The following is a 24,209-nucleotide window of genomic DNA, read 5'->3' as shown; positions in this document are numbered from 1 at the left end:
TTTCTCATGATTAGACTGGGGTGATGTGTTCAGGGGAGGAAGATCCCCGAGGAAAAGAGCCATTGTCATCATATCTCACGCAGGGCACATGCTGTCAACGTGATATGGCACTGTGGGTATCACAGTCTCACCTGGCTGAGAGGTCCTTTGACCATAGCATCTTTGCTACACACAGGTTTAGCCATGTAACTAACTGGCCGTGAGGCAATTTTGCTGTAAAAACGATAAAATAAATGGCTGACAGCTTGGTCTTTTGTTTGTTTGGTTTCATTTCTCCACTGACTCATCAACTGCCTTCTGCTGACTTAATGTATTTAATTAAGCCAGTTGTCAGTTAGGCTTCATTTCTCCATTGCTGAATCAACAACCTCCATTAGCGTATTTAAGCCAGTTGTCAGTTAGGTTTCATTTCTCCATTGACGAACTTCTCAGTTACTCCCCGTTTTATATTACATATAAATTCAGCTAGAGCTCATAAGGAGGCCTACACAGTGACAAGCAGACGTGCTGCTAGTCGTGAAATAGTTAGCAATTCTTCCAGAAGATGATGACTTGCCCCAAGAGTTGTCTTATTTGGAAACACACTACCTTGGGAGTAGAGAGGCTGAGGGCCCTCTTTGAGAACGCAGAGCTGAATTCACATTTCCCACAGAATGAAGACACGTGCTTGGGTACAATCCACAAAATAAAATCAGCTATTCGTGTAGTTTTGCCCTGAATCTACATACATTTTAAATGAATTCAAATATTTTGTACTTTATAATAAAGTCTGAAATTTTGCTATGTCCTTTTTAATGCCTCTTTTATTTCTTTGATTTTTAATTTTCTTAGGGCAAAATTGCTTTATAGGCAGTTAGTTATGCAGCGAAAATGTGACAAAAATGCTTGCAGCAGAGATGTCTATGACAAAGATGTGTACAGCAAAGATACTGGACACCCCGGTAAAACATTATTTCGGGGGTGGGGGGAGTGTGAGGGCGTTTCTGGAAGAGTTTAGCATTTGATTCAGTTGATGGAGTAAAAAGATCAGCCTTCACCAATGTGGGATGGCTTCATCCAATCCACTGAGGGCCCAAATGGAATAAAAACACAAAAGAAGGACAAGTTCTCTCTCTTTGAGCTGAGACATTCACCTTTCCTGCCCTTGGACATCAGAGCTCCTGGTTCTCAGGCCTTCTGACCCCAGGACTTACCCCAGCAGCAACGCCCCACCCCGCCCCTCGCCCCGTTCTCAGGACTTCAGACTTGGACTAAATCATACCACAGACTTTCCTGGTTCTCCAGCTTGCAGACAGCAGACCATGGGACCTTTTAGCCTCCATAACCGTGTGAGCCAATGCCTTTAATAAATTTCCTCTTAGATCCATCCATTTAGATTCTATTGGTTCTCTTTCTCTGCAGAACCTTTAATGCAATTGCTTTTCAGTCTCCATTTTAATTTCTGAGTGCATGTCTAGCTAATGTTGAGCATGTGTAGGGGAATAGAATAGAGTGGAGAGAAGAATTACATAAAACTCCTCTGCTCAGGCCCTCTGTTGGCTCTCCAGAGCATTCCCAATGAAAACTCAAGTTCTCACAGTGGCCTAAGGCTCTAAGCTTTGCTCCCCATTGAGAGACAATTCTCCACAATCTCTTCCATTTCTGCTCTTCTTGGAGCAGAAGTACTGGCTGCCTTTATTTGGACTATCTTTTCAAGGATTTTATATATATTAGGAACAGCCTTGGAAGACAGACTGTCTGGGACATGGGGACAGGTTTACAGTCCAGTGTAATAATGTCTCCTTCTGGGTCAAAGGTCAGGCAGCTTTGCTTGCAGTCCATTATGAAAGACTTGAGTTCCCTAAACTCTGAGGGTTAGCATCACTGGGCTGTGCTCTGACACCCCCAAAGCACTTGGGTGGTCAGGGAGGCAAGTGGAAAAGACACAAACATGAAGCTCATGCTACTTGCTATGCTTGAGGTAATAAGATCCTTTGTCTCTGCCCTAGGAGTCAGGGGTCTCTGTCAGCATCCACCCAAGCATACTAGTCTAGGGTCGTTAGCTTGCAAGTGAGGTAAAATCTCAGAACATTCCAGTTTTTAACTGCCTACTCACTCCCTCACCTCTCTCACCTCATCTGCTACGCCTTCCCTTGTCATCTGTCTAGTTACACTGGCCTCCCAGCTATTCCTGGAACCTGTCAAGCACACTCCTGCCTCAGGGCCTTTGCACATGGCTCTGCTGTCAGCCTGAAATATTTGACCCCCAGATGTCCTTCAGGTCTTGTCTAAATGACACCTTAGTGGGGTCTTCCTTGACTACTCTATTTAACATAGCCTTGTCACCAGTAAACAGATGGACTTTTGCCAACCTGATGAATGAAAATGATATCTCAGTTTATTTATTTATCTATTTATTTATTTATCTATTTATTTATTTATTTATTTATTTTCTACATGTATATACAGGGTGGGGCAAAAGTAGGCTTACAGTTGTTCATATGGAAAATAATACATGATTAATAAATAATAAGAATAAACTGTGTTTCACATACATCTGTAAACCTACTTTTGCCCCACTGTGTAATCTGTAATCTCTACTGTATTTCTATTATTAGTTTATGTGTTTAAGAGCCATTTATAGTTCCTTTACTGTGAATTGTCTGGTCTTAATCTTTGCCCATTTTCTAACAATAGTCTTTTTCATATTAATTTTTCACTTGCCTTGGATGTGATTACATATATATTTTCTTAGCTTGTTATCTTTTGAGTTTATGGTGGCATCATTGTTGTTTTAATATAAAAGTTTCCTATATTTCTGTAGTTACATTTGTCAATCTTTTATGGCTTCTGGATTTTCAATCCAAACCAGAAAGGTCTTCTCCATTCCATGAATATAAGGAAGGCATCCATGTTTTCTTCTATTTTTCTAGTACTTTTATGGTGTCAATTAAAAATACACAAATCTTTTAATCACTTGGAACTTACCTGGTGTAGTACAGGATTTATAAATTCACCTTTTAGGGTTTTTAAAAAAATATTTTATTGATTTTTTTACAGAGAGGAAGGGAGAAGGATAGAGTTAGAAACATTGATGAGAGAGAAACATCATTCAGCTGCCTCCTGCACACCTCCTACTGGGGATGTGCCCTTGACTGGAATTGACCGTGGGACCTTTCAGTCCACAGGCCGACACTCTATCCACTGAGCCAAACTGTTTAGGGCCCTTTTAGGTTTTTTGACTACCCAATTGTCCCAACCCTTTTATTATTTATTTATTTTTAAACACATAATTGAAACATTTATTGAAAACACTAGAGGCCTGGTGCATGAATTCATGCATGGGCAGGGTCCCTCTGGGCGGCCTGCAGAGATCAGGCCCCAACTCGTGCCCCAGCTCCTGCCCCCAGCCTCGCAGCCCCGCAGCCCCGCCTGGCACCCTGCCTTGGCCTGGCACCGCCCCCTCACCTGCTCCACCATCCCACTGCTGGTCACCATCTGCAGGGCAATTGGACCCCTGCTCGCACCCACCTTGGCCTGGCGCCGCCCGCTCACCTGCTCCACCATCCCGCCATGGTTCTGCTCTCATGGGGGCCCATCAGGGCTGACACCACCTCCACTGCCGCCTACTGACAGCACCATGTTGCTGAGGCCCACCATGTTCCACGCCGCCCCCTGGTGGTGAGTGCACGTCATAGGGAGTGGTCGAACTCCCCATTGAATGACAGCCTGAGGGGACAATTTGCATATTAGGCTTTTATTATATAGGATACTCTAGAAACACTGCCAACATGGACAATGCCTCTTTCACCCATCTTAGAGGTGGGGACACTGTAGCCTGGGGCACTTGTCAACTCGCCCAAGGCTGCCCAGCTGGTGTTTGCTGATCTGAGAATTTGCCAGTGTGCTCCTTCCTCCCCAGCCGCCCAATCATCCTTATGGTTTGGGAACCTCCCACTTCTTGCAGCCAGACTTCTATCAGGGACAGTAATCTAATGCATTGGCTAGTACTGGGGCAGCCCTGTTTCAGGATGTACACAGTGGGGTTCCAAGCCCTATGGACACAGTTCCCCTGGTTTAGCCAAAGCTGGTGAGAATTCTCAGAGCATGGACTGATCCCTTTCTGTGTCTGTGTCAAACTCAAAGTGGAAGAACCACAGGATAAAAGGAGAGAAGGTGGTGAGCTTGCCCATCCAGCCCCCGCTGAGTATTGCCACTTTCATTTCATTTCTGTATGTATTTGGGTCTATTTCTGCACTTTGTCCCATTGGTTTGATTGGCTTTTTGTGCACTAGTACCAAACTGTTTTAATTACTGAGGACCTATAATCTGCTTTACTATCTGATAGTGCTAGTTCCTCCCTTCTCGGTCTTCTTTTTCAGGGCTTGTTTCCTGACTAGTGTTATTTTTCCATCTGAATTTTAGGAAGAAACAGGGTTGTTTAAAAACACACACATAACCTATTAATTCTATTAGCACTTTTATATGAATTCTGTTAACTTTATCATTTTACTTAGATAATTTAGATCTTTGTGATATTGAGTTTTCCTATCCAAAAATACTCATCTTTCCATCTGACTCAGTTTTCTTATTTTTAAAATGGGGGTAATAATACCAATCTCATAGAATTAAATGAGAAAATCCATATGAAGGACAGGATAGTAGAGTCAACGTGTTGCTTTGCCCTTCCTAGCGTTATGAACTTGGGTTTCGTCCCTTCGGTTCTCTCATTTGTAAACTGGAGATAACGACGGTGTCTCCTTCATTGGGCTGGACGAAGGTCGAATGAGATGAGGCATTCCAAGTACTCGGTGCACGGCCTGGAACATAACTTCTCCAAAAATATTAGCTGTTCGTCTAAAAGATAGGCTATCACAGGGCAAAGTGACTTAAAGCAAAACCTTGCAGGGTTCCACCTTAGGTCGAGGGCTCTCAGGTCCATTCTTTTTTCCGAGAACCTACCTAATCGTCACCCCGTCCAGTTTTCCCTTTGCGCCTGGGAAGGGAGTCGGAATTGGAGCCGCGCTGCCGAGCGTCTGGGTACCCTGCCAGACGCCCGGAGACCGCCCCCACCCTCTGGGCCACCGCGCTGCCACGTCTCGCGTGTCCTGCCCTCCTTACGGGAGGAGGCGTGGCAAGGTCTGGCCCGCCCCCGGGCACGTGTCGTCATGTCTGAGGCCCGCCCCTCCGCGGCTGGAGGCGCCAGTAGGGCGCCCCGCGGCTGCAGAGCTCCTTGACGCTAGAAGGGGCGGGGCAATCACGCGCCCGGAAGTCCCGGGGGAAGGGTGTTACGTATATCCGGCGAGTAGCTGGCGGTCCCGGGTGCTGCTGGGCTGTGTGCTCAGAGGAGGGTCGAAGCTGCCCGCCGCTGCCGCCGCCGGAGCAGCCTGTTGGGTCGTAAGTCTGGCGGCTGCCTCGAGGGAGGGAGCCGGGGTCGGACAGGTCGGGGCGGACGACTGAAGGGTCGAGGCGGAGGCCGGCGCAGGCGGGGAGGCGGGGGGGGAAGTGACACGCAGGCGGTTCTGTGGGGCCGTGGGACTGGTTCTGGGCGGGGATGGGCCGACTCGGCCGGGTCCGCTCGGTCCAGTGCCTGCCTCTTGGGGTATCAGGTCGATCTGCATTCCGCTCGGGGGTCTTGCAGCTGCTGGGTGGGATAACAGTTTTCTTGTCTATACTGTGTGCTCTGGTTTACGAAACGGCTTCATATATCCCTGTCTCAGAAGAGCCTTGCATTACAGCCCTCGGCAAGGCGGGCGAGAGACCTTGATGATTATCCTTGTTTTACAGACTCGGGGACTAAGGCTCGCCGGGGCACAGTGAATTGGCCAAGGACCCAGAGGTAGCAAGTGTGAGCGCTGGAACCTGTTCTCCTGCCTCCCAGTCCCGGGCTCTCCATACTTCAGCTCTGTTATCATCTGTTGTCCTTATGTCTCCCTCTTCTATCTCCCCTGTCTTCATTTCATGGCAAAATTTCTTCACATTTGTTTGGTATAGATTAATGTTTAGTTCACGATTCTAGCTGAGCGGCCAGGAGTACTCTAGTGAGCGTCGATACCAAATTGCCTGTTAGTATTCTCTCTTGCTCTTGTCTTTTCTCCTGACTTGACCTATCTGCTTAGGTTGTGACAGGGGGCTTATTGAGCTTTGCAATGGGTCTGGCCTTTGACACATACACCCTGCAGCTAAGCAGTTTCTTAGCTACCCCAGATCACTTTGGAATGGTGTTTCAAAGTTGCTCTGAGTATGTGTAGAAGTAATGAGTATGTATAGGAAGTGAGGGATGCATAGACTCTTTATTGGCTAATGGTCAGTCTAGTGCCTTTCCTTTTCATTTATTTGATCAATCAGTCTTGAAATTTGTAAATTTTATTTTTTTTCCCAATTTTAATTGTAAATGAAATTTGCAAATTTTAGTTTGGGGTACGTTGGCAGTGCTTTTGTTGGTAGTTCAGAGTCCTTAAATTGTAGGGTACTCTATTTGCTATAAGATGCCATAAGGTGGTGAAGGGGATCAAGGATAGATCAATGCTGGTTAACATACCATTCAGAAGGTGTGATGCATTGTACGGAAGAAAACTTTAGAAGATTATCGTGAGTGTAATTGGTGGGTTAAGGAAGTTTGATTTTTTTTTTTAAAAGCATTTTGTGATTTCAGTTTGAATTTTATGTGATATTAACAGGAAGAGCGGTGACTTTGGTATTAAAAGAGGAAGGTTTAAGTTCTGGCACTGATACTTTTTCAGCTGAGCAGTCTTTGTTAAACCAGCTAACCTTGGAGTGTCAGCATCCTCATGATGTTAAGTGAGGCCAAGGATTCCTGCCCAGTAGGATTGGTGTGAGTTTGAAATGAGATGTATGTGCAGGCATTGCATAAACCAGTGGTCTCATTAGTCAACAGAGCGGCAAACCGCGGCTCGCGAGCTGCAGTTAGCCGACCACTGGCATAAACTATAAAACTACTCACAAAGGGATACAGACCCTAAGATCTCAAGAATGGAGGTGCCATGAAATTAGAGTAGTAATGCAACACAATGCTTGGTGTCCAATAGGGTTTTTTCTTCTTTTCTGTTAGCATCACCTGAAGGGTTTCTTCACTCTCCATAAATCATTCTGATGGGAAGAATTATAGGACTTTTAAAGCAGGTTATGTCAAGGGAAAATGAATTGGAAAATCAAAGTAGTTCATTTAAAATGAAAAATTCCTTAAAAAGGGGTTTTCCCCTTGTCACCTTCTGAGAATTCATTTAGTTGAGAGTTCTAAAATGATGTGGTAAAACTTGACAAAGAGTCTGTAAAGTACTGACTGTAAACCAGTGTGGTACAAATGAATGATGTGCTGGGTTTTAAAGGAGTGATGAGAGTGGAAGTGACCTAAAGGAGAGGTGCTTTCCCAAGGCGACCCGCACTTCTCCAAGTGGTAGACAGAAAAGTAGAGGAGGATGACTGGGGTTGCAGAGGCGTGGCACGTTGTTCTTTTACTTACTGCAGTGGAAAGTTAAGCACAGGATCTTTGTAAGTGTGTTAAGTCATTGGACTTCTTAAAGTGCAGGACAAGTTTCCAGACAAAACTGTTATTTAACATGCTAAATTTGTTCTTTCTGCCAAAATATATATTGATGTTATTGAAAGGGAAAAAAAACCTTAGTATCTTTTCAAATTTAGTTTTTGCCTTCAGTCTCCACCCTGACTCAAACTCGCACCCTTCTTTTGGCCATTTTATGTTCAGAGCCATAGAAAAATAAGCATTAAGCAGTCCCTACAGTTTATAGGTGAGGCCACGGCTTCATTTTAAAATAACAAACACAAAAACCAGTAATTGTATGAAAAAGAAAATTAACACACATTATCTCAGTTTTTCAATTTCTTCATCTAACATTCTTTGAATGAAGAATATAGATGGGGTTTTATTTTTTTAATTGTGCTTTTTTTTATAAGTATTTTTTTATTGATTTCAGAGAAGCAGGGAGAGGGAGAGAGAGAGAAACATCAATGATGAGAGAGAATCATTGATCGGCTGTGTCCTGCATGCCCCCTACTGGGGATCGAGTCTGCAGGCTGACCCTCTATCCACCGAACCAGCTAGGGCTATAGATAGGTTTTTATGAGTAACCCTTTTACAAGTTAGTAGTAAAAGTAATGCAACCAATCTTTTGTTTATGTTTTTTAAATAAAACTTCATGAAAGTGTTATTTGAAAGCAGTTGGTCACATCTAGTATAAAGCCCTGTGTTCACATGCTTTTGATGATGGACAGGAGTGAAAATGGGGAATCTTTACCAAATCTGGGATATTGAGGCAAAAGTTCAGTGTGACCAGGAAATGCTGACTAGGTGAGAAACCTTAACACCTACCATGGGCTCTAGGTCCTCTTAACTTCATTCAGAGGTCCTTTTGCTTATTACCAATGTATGTAGACCTTCTTGTAGCTTTGTCTAGGCCTATAAGAAACAGTAGAAAAAGTGATGTTAATATCAGTACTAATTAAGGTATGTACTTGGCTGGGAACCTACCACAATGTCCTCTGAGTATTCTCATTTTAAGAAAATTCATACTTGTACTCTTCTTACTGCTACATGGCTCTCCAAAATAGTGGTATCTCTTGTAAGTTGAGACACTTATTTGCAAGAAGTGCTAAACAAATACTGTTTAAGAAGAGATAGCAAAAAGAAAATGAAAGCAAGATAAAAAAAACTCCAAACAAACAAAAAAGAGACAGCATTGATAAATGCAGCAGGGCAAATTGTGACTATGCTTTGTTTGTGTGTGTGTGTGTTTTTTTTAAGAAATTAAAAAAAAATTATTTGTTGATATGAGAGAGAGAGAGAGAGTTGTTCCATTTATTTATGCATTCATTGGTTGCTCCTTTCTGTGTCCTGACAGGGGATCAAACCTGCAACCTTGGCATATTGGGACGATGCTCTAACCGACTGAGCTACCTGGCCAGGGCCATGACTATGTTTTTCAGAGCAGTTTACAAGGATGGGCTAATATGCTTTTCATTCTGGTTAATATGCCCTTTTTTCCCTCATTTTCTACTTAATGAATTGATGTGAAATTTTGATACAGATAATTGATGGGACTGATTTTTTACAGGTTTTGTTAACTGATAGATGGCAATGGTGTATGTAGGGCAGTGGTCAGCAAACTCATTAGTCAACAGAGCCAATTATCAACAGTACAACGATTGAAATATCTTTTGAGAGCCAAATTTTTTAAACTTAAACTATATAGGTAGGTACATTGTTATTAACTTAATTAGGGTACTCCTAAGCTGGCCTTTGCTAAAAATTCAAGGGGCCAAAGAACCGCATGTGGCTTGCGAGCCGCAGTTTGCCGACCACTGATCTAGGGAATAGGAATGAGCAGCTTCCTGGAGGAGTAACACTCAAAGAGGAAAGTATATTGTAGGTTGAAAACTGTTAGAAAATCAGGAGTTTGTGCAGATCTGAAGACCCCAGAGCAAGCATGTCAAACTCCAAAGGCTAACACGGGCCAAATAAACAAGGTTAAGTTTATGTGGGCCACCAAAAAACAAAAGCTTCAATTTTCATAGAAATGTAGGTTTATTTTGATAGAGACTTGCTGAATACAAAGGTCTGAAATAAATGAGTAATCATTAACATAAAATAATAGAACATTTTAATAAAAATTAATTTCTTTTCTTGAACATTAACTTACCAGACACTGAATAACTGCACAGATTAATAAGTGTAATGCAAATAAGCCTATTTTTCTTGTTCTCCGAAAGCAAAATATCTGTTGCACACACCAAACAAGTCAGTACAAGACTAATGACGTGGCAATCGGCTACTAAAATATTCGCTGCTCGCAACACGATTATAGTAATCAGTCATTAGTGAACGTTGTAGTTGTTATTAATAATTATGTGTAACAGGATATTGTAAAAATTAAGTTACGAAATTTTTATTGAAACATTTCTTACATATGGTTATATTGGCTGGGCCACAAAAATATTCGTTGTGGGCTGTTTGACATGCTTGTCCCAGAGACTTCCCTCCAGGGTGTAAAATCCTTTGTTTCTTTCGGTACTGTAAACATGCATCAGGGCCAGGGAATAAGAGTTAACTTCTCCAGAACTATATGGCATTCGGAAAGCTAATGTTTGCTGTTTTCATATTTTATACAGGTAGTAAGCATTAATAATGTCTTTCATCTTTGAGTGGATCTACAATGGCTTCAGCAGTGTGCTCCAGTTCCTAGGTAAAGCCAATTTCCTTGAAATACATTACAGGTTTCAAACTTTCTGCATTTCCTCCAGCAATTTAAATACAAGCAGCCTTTGATATGTAGAGAACAAAATGTTAAAGTTTTTTTTTTTCTCTTTTAGGACTCTACAAGAAATCTGGAAAACTTGTATTCTTGGGTTTGGACAATGCAGGCAAAACCACTCTTCTGCATATGCTCAAAGATGACAGATTGGGCCAACATGTTCCAACATTACATCCGAGTAGGTTTGAAAATACCAGATGACCTTTTGATATTTAAAGGTCAATATCAGGGTTGGAGGATGAATCCCCCAATTGAAGTAGTTCTTCTCTTTCTTTTTTAAAGACATGTTTTTATTGATTTTAGAGAGAGGAAGGGAGAAGGATAAAGAGATAGAAACATCGATGAGGGAGAATCATTGATTGGCTCCCTTCTGCACACTCCCTACTGGGCATGTGCCTTGACTGAGAATCAAGCTGGTGACCTCTTGGTTCCTGGGTTGACACTCAACCACTTAGCTACACTGGCTGGGCAATATAGTTCTTTTCTTTTTTAATATATTTTTATTGATTTCAGAGAGGAAGGGAGAGGGGGCGGGAGAGAGAAATATCAATGATGAGAGAGAATCACTGATTGGCTGCCTCCTACACGCCCCATACCCAGGCATGTGCCCTTGACCGCAGTTGAACCTGGGACCCTTCAGTCTGTAGGCCCGACACTCTATCCACTGAGCCAAACTAGCTAGGACTAGTTATTTTCTTAACTGAGGTCCCAAAAGACACTTGAAAAAAAATTCTCTATAGGACACACTCAGGTCACATACTTATAAATCTGAACCTCTGGAACTTTGTCACTCTCTATTCCCACTAGTCCCATGATGGGGCACATCTCTCATATCTACTTCTAAGAAGCAGCAGACACATTGGAGAAAAAGAAACTTGGCTTTTAAAACTAATTTAAGAATGTTTTCACACTTGTATTCTTTTCTTTACAAGGTGAAAGCTTTACTAAGTTTTGCTTTTGTATTGGCTTATAATACTCATAGCTGGGCCTTGTGTGGATGGAGAAGTTGATTTCTTTCTTCTTTTTCAGCATCAGAAGAGCTGACAATTGCTGGAATGACTTTTACAACTTTTGATCTTGGTGGGCATGAGCAAGGTAAGAAATGATTCATTGAAAAGATGGTATTGACTTATGGTTCATTTTGTACCCCTCTTTTTTTAAAAGCAGTTTGTCATTTTTACCTTTTAAATTGCTTGCATTTAGGATTGAAATCTTATTACTTTAATGAAGTTGGTTTATTCCCTTACTCTTTTCAAAAATAATAGAGAATTGGACTGCTTTATACCTTTTGTCCAGATTTATTAGTCTCCCTCTCTATATAATACATATTAATACTTATTTTTCTTTAACCATTTGTGAGTCCATCATGCTCTTTTTTGTTGTTGTTGTTAATCTTCACCTGAGGTTATTTTTCTGTTGATTTTTAGTGAGAGTGGAAGGAAGGGGGTGGGAGGAGAGAGAAACATCGATTGGTTGCCTCTCGCATGGGCCCTGACCAGGGCCAGGGACCAAGCCTGCAACCGAGGTACGTGCCCTTGATAGGAATCGAACCCAGGACCCCTCAGTCCATGGGCCTGATGCTCTATTCTGGCTAGGGCCATCGTGGTCTTGTATTCCTTAATATTTAATGTTTATTTCCTAAGAACAAGAATATTCCCTTATCTGATCTTAATAGTTATCAAATCCAGGAAGTTTTATTTTTATCTACTCTATAGTTTGTATTCCTTTTTTTGTGTGTGTGTGTGGGGGGGTGTCAATTGTCCTAATCTCATAGCATTTTTCCTTTGAAACATAATCCAATACAGTATTGGTCTGTCTGTCTGGTTCCCAGATTCCTATCAGATGTCTTATATATGTTTTAGAGATATACAGAATGGGCCATGTTTGTCTGATGCACACTACTTTACATTTGGCAAGACTCTAGGCTTAGGAGTAAAACTTTTAAGATGTGGCAATAAATATCCTGGGAAGGTGGGAGAAAGAACCTATTGAGAAGTTTTCTTTTGGAGCATTATGTTAGACTCTAATATGGCTTTTTAAAAGTCTAGTTAAAAAATAGAATCTTGGGCCCTGGCCAGTGGGCTTAGTGGTTAGAGCGCTGGCCCACACACTGAAGGATCATGGGTTAGATTCCTGATCCTGGGTTGCAGGTTTGATCCTTTGATCCTTGGCCCCTGTGGGTGTGTGTAGGAGGCAACCATTTGATGTTTCTCTTTCTCTTTTTCTTCCTCTTTCTGCCCCTCCCTCTCTCTCTTCCACACTCTCTAAAGAGCAGTGAAAAAATATCCTCTGGAGAGGATTAACCAAAACAGATAGAGTATTGGTAACTTTAATTGTTCAGCTAAAAAATGTTAGCCAAAAGGCCGGGAAGTGGTCCAAATAATTTTATAGTCAGTGATTTCATTAGCATATAATTATATGTGTTTTATTTATTTAATACTTATATGCTACCAAGGCATATATGTAGCATGGACACAATCATATAAAATAGCAGTGTGTGTGTTTTGATGGAGGATTATAGATTCTCTTGATTTGTTTGTTTGGGTTTTTTTGTTTTGTTAATCCTTACCTGAAGATTTTTTTCCCCATTGATTTTTAGGGAGGGAGAGAGGAAGGGAGGGAGAGAGGAAGGGAGGGAGAAGGAGGAAGAGGGAGGGAGGGAGGGAGGGAGGGGGGGGAGAGAGAGAGAGAGAGAGAGAGAGAGAGAGAGAGAGAGAGAGAGAGAGAAGGAGAAAGAGAAAGAGAAAGAGAAAGAGAAAGAGAGACACATGGGTTACCTCCTGCATACGCCCGGACCCTGGCTGGAATTGGGCCTGTAACCCAGTTACATGCCCCTTGACTGGGAATCAAACTCAGACCAACATGCAGACCAACGCTCTAACCACTGAGCACCGGCCAGGACTTTTTCCCCCCTACAATGAGCTTGTATTACTTTCATTTGGGTTCAAAAGGGTATATGGTGTATTTTCTGCTTCTTTTTAAAAAGATTTGTAACTGCTTACAAATTTATATTCTGAGGTAATAGTTATAAGCTGAACTGAGGCCATCTGGAGAATACGGAACAGTAGGTGTTTTTAGACACCTGAAGTGGGAATTGTGTATTATTTGGTGTGATAATTTAGCTTTCAGGTTTTGATAAAGAAGGGAAATGTGTTTATGTACATAGGTTTGTTTGAGGAAAATTTACTTAACAGAAACAGTTTTTCATAATAACCTAGCCACTATTATACAGAAGTTACTAAAATACTGTACATTTGGAAGTTTCCTTTATACATATGTAACTTAAAAAATCTAACTATTATAAAAGTAGTCTAGACTCAGTGTAACAAATTTAGTATACAGTCAGCATACACATATGGAAAGTAAAAGTGAGAGCTTCCCCAAGCTTCTTCCCAGCCTCTCTTGTGAGGTGACCATTATTAACTGTTTGGTGTAGAGATGCTTCCTTAGTTATCCCATTGAAAGAGCTAGAAATGAATGGCTTAGAAATGATAATATAATTAAAGTGTTGCTTCCTAAACCATTATCATTTCATATCATAAGCAAATAAAAAAAATTATAAGCACACTGGGTTGAATAGGGGAGACCGAGGTGATTAGCCTAGAAACTTGGACCACCTGTCAGCCCAGTCTCCCTGAGGGCTGAGCGGATGATTGTGTCGCTACATTTATACATCAGTTAGGAACTAACTTGGGACTGAAGTTATATGGACAAGTAATTGGCATCATGATATTTTAACTCAGAGGCTGCAAACTAAAATGGCTCCAGGGGCAAGGAAGGTGATTTAAGTGAGTGAAATGAACTGGGTGTAAGACAGTAAGGAATGGTGGGAACTTTGACAAACTCAACAGCCCAGACCTTATCCAAAGGGGCATTGGGTAGGTGGGCATGGGGTTGCCAGATGTTGCAGTCTTTGAGAAAATTATGCAAAAACCCCTAGTTTTTGAGTTTTAAAATCATTTAGTTCATGGACCATCAGTTTATACCTTCTGTTCTGACTTTTAATAATGGCTAGAGTTGGAAAATCATATGGAGTTTAATGCTACTGAAACCTGGACAAGATTTGACCATTTCATAGATCATTAGATTATTCATTTTCAAAATGGATATTTTTTATTGATGCAACTACGAACTTTGTCTTTTTAGCACGTCGGGTTTGGAAAAATTATCTCCCAGCAATTAATGGGATTGTCTTTCTGGTGGATTGTGCAGATCATCCTCGTCTCATGGAATCCAAAGTTGAACTTAATGTATGTTGATATTTTTTCCTCTCGTGGCTTGTATTTCTTTTAAGGAATACAGCTCAGTGGTGCCTATACTTAAACATTCCAGTTAACATTTGATAAAGGTCCTAGTTAGGGAAGAAAGTGTTTTAAAATCTACAACATTGCTTTTCAATGTCCTAAGGATACTCAGCTTGCACTTGAGTAAATTAATTTTGTTTATATCTATCATAGGGTGACTCTATGTCCAGTTTGCTTAGGACACTCCCCAGTGTATGCCTGTTGTCTCATCATAATTAACGCCGTTCCCTTTCACATACTACATATGGTCACTCTTTATGAAGTATTGGCATAGTGATACCTTAAAGGGATTAGCATTAGTTCTTTACATTTTGAGTCTGCCTTCTCATGTTGTGCCTACCCACCTTGGCACTGAATGACTTGCCAGATCGTAATAGTCTGTTCTCAGTCTTCAGTTTTGGTAACGTGCGGGGTTTGATACTGTTAAGAACTCGCTTCAGGTTTTCTCCTTTCTCAGTATTGCATTTTCTTGGCTTGACAATTTCTATAATGTTGCCTTTGTCATTTTTACTGCTTTGCCCTGTGCCTCTTCTTTCTCTTTGATTTATAACTGTCCCTTTGCATTCTTGTTCCTGGAAATTTGATCATGTCTCAAGTTTATTTGTAAGTATGTTTCTCAAATCTATACTCTTGTGTCATGTAAAACCGCCTACAGGGCAGTCCTTCCCTTACTTAACTCCTTGGCACTGGCCATTCTCTCTTTGTAAACTCCTCTTTACATTCTTGTTTTTTTTCCCAGGGTCTAGACTTGCTTCTAGGCTGGTCCAGCCTACTCCCATTCCTTTATTTGCCACAGTGACTCCCAAATGGATTTCTTTGGGCTATACCTCTCTTGAGCTCCAGCCTCATACATAATGCTGCCTATTAGACAACTCATCCTACCAATTCTGTGCTGAAATGGAACTATTGATCTTCCTCCCAATCTATCTGGACATGTAGCCCAGAACCCTGTGAATTACTGTAGATTTCACCATCACCCTGCCATACACTGTAATAATGCTAGAAGGAACTTTCTCAAGACTTATCACTGCCTTACTTAATATCCATTAATAGATCTCTATCATCTTCAGAACAAAATCTACAAATCTGCATAGCACATGAAACCTTTCAAGAGCATGCTTCTGTTTATTTCACTAGCTACTTTTCTGTTGCTTATTGCCGGGGTTCTTGTCCCAGCATTAAGAAAGGTTCAGCAATCTGGAGAAAGGCTGTGCGTTGATTAAATAAGATTCCAGAGACGAAAGATAATTTTGAAAGGCATTGGTGGTCAGAGGAGCTTCAGCTAAAGGAGCTAAAGTTCCTAAATTCTTCGTTCTCCTTGTCGCAGGACCCCTGCTTTTTATTAACACAATTTGTCCTAAGGCAAGGTGGAGATAATACACTTCAAAGGGTAGGGTAGAAGCATTGTCAGATTGGGGAATAGCCTACAGCTGTTCAGGTGGTTGGCCAATAGGAGGCAATAACATGTAGATTAAGATGCCCTGAGCTTCCCAGCAGCAAACAATCATCCTATTCAGGTTTGGGGGAAGTGCCTTTTCAGCCGGGTGATTACATATGTGACTCAGCCCTTGTTGAGCCCTCAAGTTTCATCAACCTTTTGATAAAACTCTTGTAATTATGACATGCTGGAATTGGCTTCCGGCAGCTTACCTTGAACTATATCTCAAACAATTTGCCCTTTCTTGAGTATACAGAAGTGGCTATCCTGCCTGGCTTTTTTACCTGACCCCCTACCTCCTTTTGCTGGTAAATTTGAAAATGTCCTTGAAAAGAATTCAGAGTTCAGGCATGACCACTTCTAGGAATCCTTCTTTTCCTTCTCAGACTGTTAGACTTTCCACCTCATTAGTGTCTGTTGTCTTTCCTGGGTTTTTTATTGGTCTTTCCCACCAGACTGTGAACTTAAATGGTAGGGACCTTGTCTTACTTTGCAAAACCCCTGCACCTAGCAAAACATAGGACACATAGGCACTTTGTTAGCATGAATGAATGACTTCCTTACTCTGATTTTGTCATTTCCTGGAACTTCAATGGTCAAAGCATGTTCCTGTTTATCCATTCAACTCTAGTCTTTCCTAGCTTTTCCTTTCAGTAAGAACTAGATTCCCAGTGTAATATTGTGATGTATAAAAAATATATATTTGATAATTCAGAAATATATTTTGATCATCTGAATGACCAAATATGTTTTTCATATATATTTGATCTTTATCCATAGTTCCTGGCATACAGTTCCTGGAATTTTCTAAGTGAGGGGAGCCACATAGATATCTTTGGTTATGTTAATGAGGTAGCTTTTAGACTTCACCTATGGATGAAGCTGGTTGCCAGGAGACCCATCCAGTCAGAGGTGGGAACTTTCAGCCCCAGCTCCTGACCAAGGAGAGAGGGGCTGGCGGATGAATCAGTTGCTAGTGGCCAGGGATTTAATCAATCATGACTATGTAATAAAGCCTCTATTAAAACCCAGAGAGCTTCTGGGTTGGTAAACACTTGGAGATTTGGGGAGAGTGGTACACCTGACAAGGACATGGACGTTCCATGCCCTTTCCCCATACCTTGCCCTTTGCATCTCTTTTATCTGGCCTTTTATAGTAAACCAATAATCCAGTAAGTAAAATGGTTCTCTGAGTTCTATGAGTCATTCTAACAAATTAAACCCAAAGAGGGGGGTTATGGGAACCTCTGATTTATATCCAGTTGATCAGAAGTACAAGTGATAACCTGGACTTGCTACTGGTGTCTGAAGAGGAGTGGGAGTCTTGTAGGACTGAACCCTTAACTTGTGAAATCTGTTGCTTATCTCCAGGTAGAAAATGTAGAATTGAGTTGAATTGTAGGACACCAAGCTGGCGTACCAAGAATTGTGTGTTAAGCAATTCTAATAAATGATGTCCCCTCACATTGCACTAGGTATAAGACCCATTCACCCATTCTTGAGATCTCTGCCAGCTTTGACTCCCCTTTTGTCTTTTATCATTTAAACTGCAGTCTCTTTACCTCTTTACTCCAAAATTCCCGCTGCACTATTCATTATATGCTGCCACCTTAGGCTAGATCATTATCTCTTACCTGAGCTCTACCGGTAGATACTGTTTGTGAATTCATTGCACTAAAAGTATATAGATTCTCTCTGTAACTTCTGGATTTGGGGTCTTTACGGTCTACTGAAGTTAGCCTCTCAGATTGGCACCATAATGTTGGTTATCCCTTGCCATCCCATTTACTCTGTCACTGCATGTCAACATAAATGTGTTAATCCAGCCAGATGATACTCCATAAAGCTTCCTGAATTCTTTTCCTACTGTAAAGCCATTGCTTATATTCTACTTCCTCTTTTTCACCTATCCTAGTCCTGCCCCTCCTTCACTGAGCCAAACCTGCTAGGGTTTCTGTCCCTCCTTCAGAGCCTAGTTAGGTTCTATCTCCTTGCTAAGACTTTCTTCAAGCCCTCATCAGCATTTTATTTCCCTGATTGCCTTTCAGAATTTATATTCTGTCCCCATTCGTTGTGACACTTAATCATGCACTTGCCTTGCTTTGTTGACAGATGTGTGAACATAGAGTGAGGATTTCTTGAGGCTAGGGGGACGTGTCTTACCCTCCCTTTTGTATCCGTCAGTACATTCTGCACACATTGGGCACTTGGTGTATAACTGGGGAGTTCCTGTAGACATTTTTGAGCCTCAATAGCCAGAGTGTTCATGCTTCTAGAACTGCTCAGTGGATAGCCCAAGGATGGTCTGTGCGAGCTATGGTTGGGGCAGTTCTGCTCTTTGTAAACAGACACAGCCTTAAGCTGCCATTGTTTTGAAGCCATTGGGGGATTTTTCCCTAATGTCAAAGTATTTTTAGGGGCTTTTTACGTAATATTAAGAGTGTTGTGTATATAACGTCCAGAATAAACTGAGTTAATCACTCAAGTGTAAAGATGATTAGATTTTCACTTTACATTTGCTGCCTTTTAGACAAATGAAAGTCAAAGTGATTTTCATTATCTGGTGGCTTTTCTGGATCCTCACTCTTTTTTATCTTGTCTTCAGGCTTTAATGACTGATGAAACAATATCCAATGTGCCAATCCTTATCTTGGGTAACAAAATTGACAGAGCAGATGCAATTAGTGAAGAAAAACTCCGTGAGATATTTGGGCTTTATGGACAGACCACAGGGAAGGTAAGAGAAAAATCTTCAGAAGACATATAAAGGGAATTCACAGCTTTGCTATCTAGAATTTACTTGTTTTTCTAAAGTTTAACTGGGTTTAGGATTTGTTGCATTACAGGTAATTTGTAGACTATGAAGGCTGGAACATGTTCTTTAACTGTTTTCTAATGTGATACATGAGAATGAAGGAAATGGTACAAATGGTGGCAAACTTAATACTTTAAGAAATTTTTTTACTATCTTTCAAATTCAATTCTTAGAAATCTCATTTGAAAGAACCTTTTAAAGCCAGAAATCAATTTTTTTGACTGGAGATTTTAGGTTATGAAGAAGAGTGTTCATTTATATATATCAGTTTCTAAGCATTGAATTCAAAGCACTGGATTCTTGGACTGTTATCCCCATTCTGAAGATGAAACTCTGACTGATTTGTTTATTAGGTTTACACAGCAAGTCAGTAATAAAAGCAGGAGTAGGACGCAAGTCTTCCAGATCAATGGATCAGGTTGTCTCCAGTTTAATGAAGAAAAGTAAGCTTGAGAGAGAAAATTTAAATCAACTATAACTAAGCAGGAATCCTGGCCTTTTCGGCTCAGGATTTTGGCATATTTAACATTTAAATTCTTCCTTTTCTGGAACCTGTAATAATTTTTTTACTTTTTTACATGGTTCTTTGGTCTTGCCCCTGGGCTACCTATTTCTTTCCAGAAATGCTTTCTTTAATCTGTTTAGTTTCCCTCCCTTGCATGAGTATTACACGAATTCTTAATTTCTTCAGTGTAATCTGTTGTTAGTGTATCTTTCTGAATGTTTGCATCAATGAGAATATTCTAAAAAGTCCCAGGCTTTTGTCCATCAGAGAGCATGCTGGTTCTGAGGGTCCCAGTGGCCTTTTTCTTGGGTTACTGCCATAGCTGGCCAGTGAATGTTGGTGTGTTCAAAGCAAATGCACTTCTTAGGGAGAGGCTGGGAGTAGGACTGTGCTGCTTACTCTATCCTTAAAGTATGAAGCCCTGGGGAAGTCATTTGTATGGCATGGACCACACTTTTTTAATTAATCCCTCCTGAGATTTGCTTTTGAGGAATGGGGAAAGTGATTTTTGTGATCACCCTTTTGAACTTTTCCACCAGGAAGGTGCTAACAGGCCTTTCTTGACTTTTCCTCCCTTAGGGAAATGTGACCCTGAAGGAGCTGAACGCCCGCCCCATGGAAGTGTTCATGTGCAGTGTGCTCAAGAGGCAAGGCTACGGCGAGGGCTTCCGCTGGCTCTCCCAGTATATTGACTGATGTTTGGACAGTGAAAATAAAAGAGTTTTACTTCTCTGGACTGATCCTATTCACAGCTTCCTCATGAACTTTTCTAATAGAACAAGGAAAGCTCTCCACAACCATGTCTGGCGTTGAGAAGCCAAGAGTCTCTGTCAGCTCTCTCTTCTCCCAGTGGTGACATGTGCTCTTCACACTGTCGGGAGGTCACGCTGCCCCATGTGCTGGTTCAGTCAGCATCCCAGGACTTGGAAGCTGGCAGGATTTGCCGGGAAAAGCTGTGCGCCATCCTGGGGCACCTGAACAGAAAAACACGTCTCACCACTGAGGTTGATTTCAAAAGAAAGCAATTCTATTTTTTAAAGAAAGTGTTGTTTATGTAATTGGTTTCCCTTCTAACTTTTTGAGTTTACAATTACTTGGTCCAGAGTTTTCTATTCCTTTTTTTTTTTTAATCTAGTGAATGGCATTTAGATACTTCATAAAATTGTTCAGAGGTACATGTTGGAGGCCAGAGCTCAGTCAAGTGAACTCACTGCTGTTGAGTTAGCAGTTGGTGGGAGAAGCTCCCCTGCCTAACTGCCTGGAGTAGGTGGCATCACCTTGCGCACAGAGAACCGGAAAAGGGCAGGCCTGGCCTCGCAGTTGCAGCAGTTTCCCACTGTGGCAAGCTGGAGCTGTTCCTCCTCACGGAGTGCACAGCAGATTGTTCACTGCCGGGGAGGTCATTATTCAGCGGGTCATTGCTATTATCATTACCTATAAAGTTACAAATGTCAGCCAGTCTCTGCTTTGAATTGTGGTTTCATTTCTCTTTGTAGCACTTTTCAGTTATAGAAAGTGACTTTTGCCTCAAAATAGAGTTTAGACCATCTCCCATGTTGTCCTGTACTGCAAGTGTGTCAGTTACTTTTGCACAGGTTTTAGGGGGATTTTTCCGAATAGGAGAGTCACACAGGACACAGGTAACAGCTTAAGGGCTCTTAATTCTGTGATTTGAGAACTTAAAAATCTGGTATTGTAGCATTTGGTTGAATCTGGGAAGGATTTACTCAGTGGCCTATAAATTTCCACTTACAGCATTTGGTCTCTTTGGACTTTTCATGAGTTTTTTTTTTTTTTTCTTTTAAATCACTTATCAATTGTTTTGGTGTTTAAAGGTTAACATCTTTTCCAGAATTTTATTTTTATGGCATTACCTTTCTCCATTCCAGAAATAAGCTGGGGGAACTCTTAATTCAAGAACTTCGTGTAGAGCTTTCCCTGCTGAGCCAGCATCACTCATTGTCAGCAAGCACTCGGTACAGAAGCCGCCACATCCCCAGCAGAGTGATGAGGATGGTGTTTATAGCTTTCCATTTTCTTAATGCCATGGGTGAAATTGGATTTTCTTGATCTTAACCAATTTTCTGCCCTTGCAGTAAAGGATAACAGGATGTGAGGTGGTCTTAAGGTGGGAAAATATCTTCATTCATTTTTCCTTTAATGAAAAATTAGAGGTAGTTTCCTCAAAATTGAAAAATTGTGATGATGATGCCGATATGCAGATGATTGAATTCAGTGGATTCTTGCTTATAATAAGAGGGTAGGGAAAGTGTGGATAACATATTTTGGGGGTGAGAGAGTATTGTTCTTTAGTTGGATTTCTCATTGTTAACGGTATCTTCAGTACTATTAGGATAGCATACTTTTTCACTGCCAGGTACCAAATGCGGAGGCTCAGTGGAGTATAAGTCTGGAGTGAGCATGACTCATTTATGAGCAAGCATAGCTGGATTAAGACAGTTGCTGGTTTGGAAAGGGGTTAAAGCCTTAAGTGAGCAAATCTAGCTAATGGTGAATTAACTTGCATACTTTTAATTTACTTTGGCTAAAGGTAATCTATCCTCCATCCAGAGACATGAGAGTATGATTGCTTCAGTGTTAGTTTTCTAGTTTTTCTCCTTTCCCCTCTTTCCCCTACTCACTTTGTGGCAAGCTAGAAAATGATGGATTCTGTGCATGGCAGCTCTTGGTGAAAGTGGTTTATTTTGGCCACTGGAGAAAGAGGGGGTCGAAAAGCCAAGTGGCACCCGTCTGTCTGTTGCCCCACATACAACACTGTTCCTGTAGTAACAGCAGAAAGAAGCAGCTGCGAGGAGCTTGGCTCTAACAGTGAGGATCTGAGCTTTGGGCTGGAACTCCCATGAATTGAGACTTTTCACTCTGTTTTATCAGAGCGCATAGAGGTCCTATTTCAGGAAAAGTAAAGCAGTCATTTACAAAAGAAAGTCAGTCTGTATCCTAAGCATTTTAATAAAAAGTTAAAACAAACTTGCTGTCTTGCTTTTTTTTTGCAAAGGTGTTTGAGTTTGAACATACCACAATATTTGTGCTGGGGAAAGCAAAAGTTCTTTCCTACTTGTGGGAAGAAATATATACAATGGATGTGAGAGACTTAAATTTTGCTACCAGGGGAGGAAAAAAAGGCTAAGCCAATTTACCCATTCCACTAGAAATAATGAATTTAGTACTGTTTGAGAGCCTTGGAACATGCGGTGGTCCCAGGATTGGTGGTAATCTCTGTGAGAGAATAGGGCAGACTTGAACAAAATCTTGTATTAATATGCTAGCAAGGACTGGATCCTTCTTTAGCTGTGTTTCATCATTTTATACAAAATTGGAGAGATCCAGTTGAATGCTACATTTGGCAAAATAGAAAAAAATGAAACCTTGTGCATTTACTAGCCTTGTAGGAAGACCTGCTTTTAGAAAATCCCAAATGAGACTCTAAAACTAAGGTACCAGCATGAATATAATGGGAAACAAAATGCAACAGATTCTTTTTATTTTTAATATATTGATTCAGGAAGGGAGAGGGAGAGAGTGAGAGAAACATCAATGATGAGAATCATTGTTTGGTTGCCTCCTGCACGCCCCACATGGGCATGTGCCCTGATCGGGAATCTAACCATGACCTCCTGGTTCATAGGTCGACATTCAACCACTGAGCCATGCCGGTCGGGCTCAGTAGGTTCTTTTTGACCAAGTACGTATTCAAATTGGAGGCTTCCTGCGATTGAAACTTATGTCCATGTTACTATGATAGGAGGCCATGGGTTCTATGTTCATATGCATTTGTGTTTTTGAGATGGAATGTAACATGAGAATTAAAGGCTGAGTCAATGAGCCCAATACTCAAGGGGTCTCACCCTGGCTGTTGGCTATGACTTGGGACTCTATACTGTGATGTGCCATCAACAGGAAAACCTGACATAGAACATGCTGGAGGCTTGAGAGTCGTTAAGAATCACTGGATGAGAGAAAAACTCTTAATTGCTAGGAAGTTGGGACAGCTGAGAGATTTTGTTGTACTCAAGCATGTGTGTCACAGAACCAAAAAGAAAACAAACTAGTGTGTGCTATGGTAAGACTGCTAATTGCAATCCTGCCTTATACTAAATTGGATCATCGTTTCCTGTTCTCCAACCACTTTGTTACTGGGAACACTGAGCATTACCCTGTGTTACTAGTTTTATTCAAAAATTTGAGACAGAAATGTACTTTAGTAATTGAATATTTTTCATTAATGCTAACAAATATGTCCTAAAATAAACTTATTAAAATGTGTATTTTAGAGATAACGGTGATAAATGTCTAGCTTGTGGTTGCTTTGGGGATATTCTGAACCCTTTCCCCACAAACATACTTATTCATGTTCCTTATCCTCAAAGATACTTCTTTGGAAAAGAAGGGATATTTTGTGTTTGCTTAGACCAAAGATGACAAACGATACCTCCTTGGCTAAATCTGGCTTTCTGCCTATTTTTGGTCTATGAAGGAAAAAAAGAATGTTATTTTGTGACATGAAAATTATATGAAGTTCAAATTTTAGTGGCCATAAAGTTTTGTTGGGACACAGCCATCCTGTTCCTTTGGGCTTTGCATGCTAGGATTGCAGAAGTTGAGTATTCGAGGCAATGTATGGCCCACAAAAACTGAACTGCACTCTGGCTCCTTACAGAAATGGCATTTGGCCCCTGACCTAGATAAATTCTGGGGGGTTATTATGTGAAATGTGCATACTGTAAAATATAGGCTTATAAAATGAAAATTTTTTACTTCAACCAGTGTTCATAGTCATTTTAAAGGGCACTTTTATTTGTAGCAAATTCAGTTTTCATGGGATTTGTAGTGTTGGGCTTTGGCATCAAAAGACCCAAGA

General features: G+C 41.1%; 1 protein-coding gene across 2 annotated transcripts; it reads left to right on the top strand.

The window, feature by feature from the left end:
• The first annotated feature begins 5,255 nt into the window (after window positions 1-5,255).
• Window positions 5,256-23,633, top strand: SAR1A (secretion associated Ras related GTPase 1A). 2 transcript variants are annotated; one of them, XM_080642740.1, is made up of 8 exons: window positions 5,256-5,376; window positions 5,767-5,818; window positions 10,126-10,199; window positions 10,327-10,446; window positions 11,298-11,363; window positions 14,415-14,518; window positions 18,616-18,747; window positions 19,910-22,310. In XM_080642740.1, exons 3-8 carry the CDS (start codon window positions 10,142-10,144, stop codon window positions 20,024-20,026), a joined length of 597 nt encoding a protein of 198 aa, XP_080498866.1. In that variant the 5' UTR covers window positions 5,256-5,376; window positions 5,767-5,818; window positions 10,126-10,141; the 3' UTR covers window positions 20,027-22,310. The 2 variants fall into 2 exon arrangements, with proteins under 2 accessions (XP_080498866.1, XP_080498865.1); XM_080642739.1 differs by lacking the exon at window positions 5,767-5,818 and having other exon boundaries at window positions 19,910-23,633.
• The last annotated feature ends 576 nt before the right edge of the window (window positions 23,634-24,209 follow it).

The sequence above is a fragment of the Plecotus auritus genome (assembly GCF_963455305.1).
Source record: "Plecotus auritus genome assembly, chromosome: 9".
Classification (NCBI taxonomy): domain Eukaryota; kingdom Metazoa; phylum Chordata; class Mammalia; order Chiroptera; family Vespertilionidae; genus Plecotus; species Plecotus auritus.
This window is presented reverse-complemented; position numbering and strand designations above follow the sequence as displayed.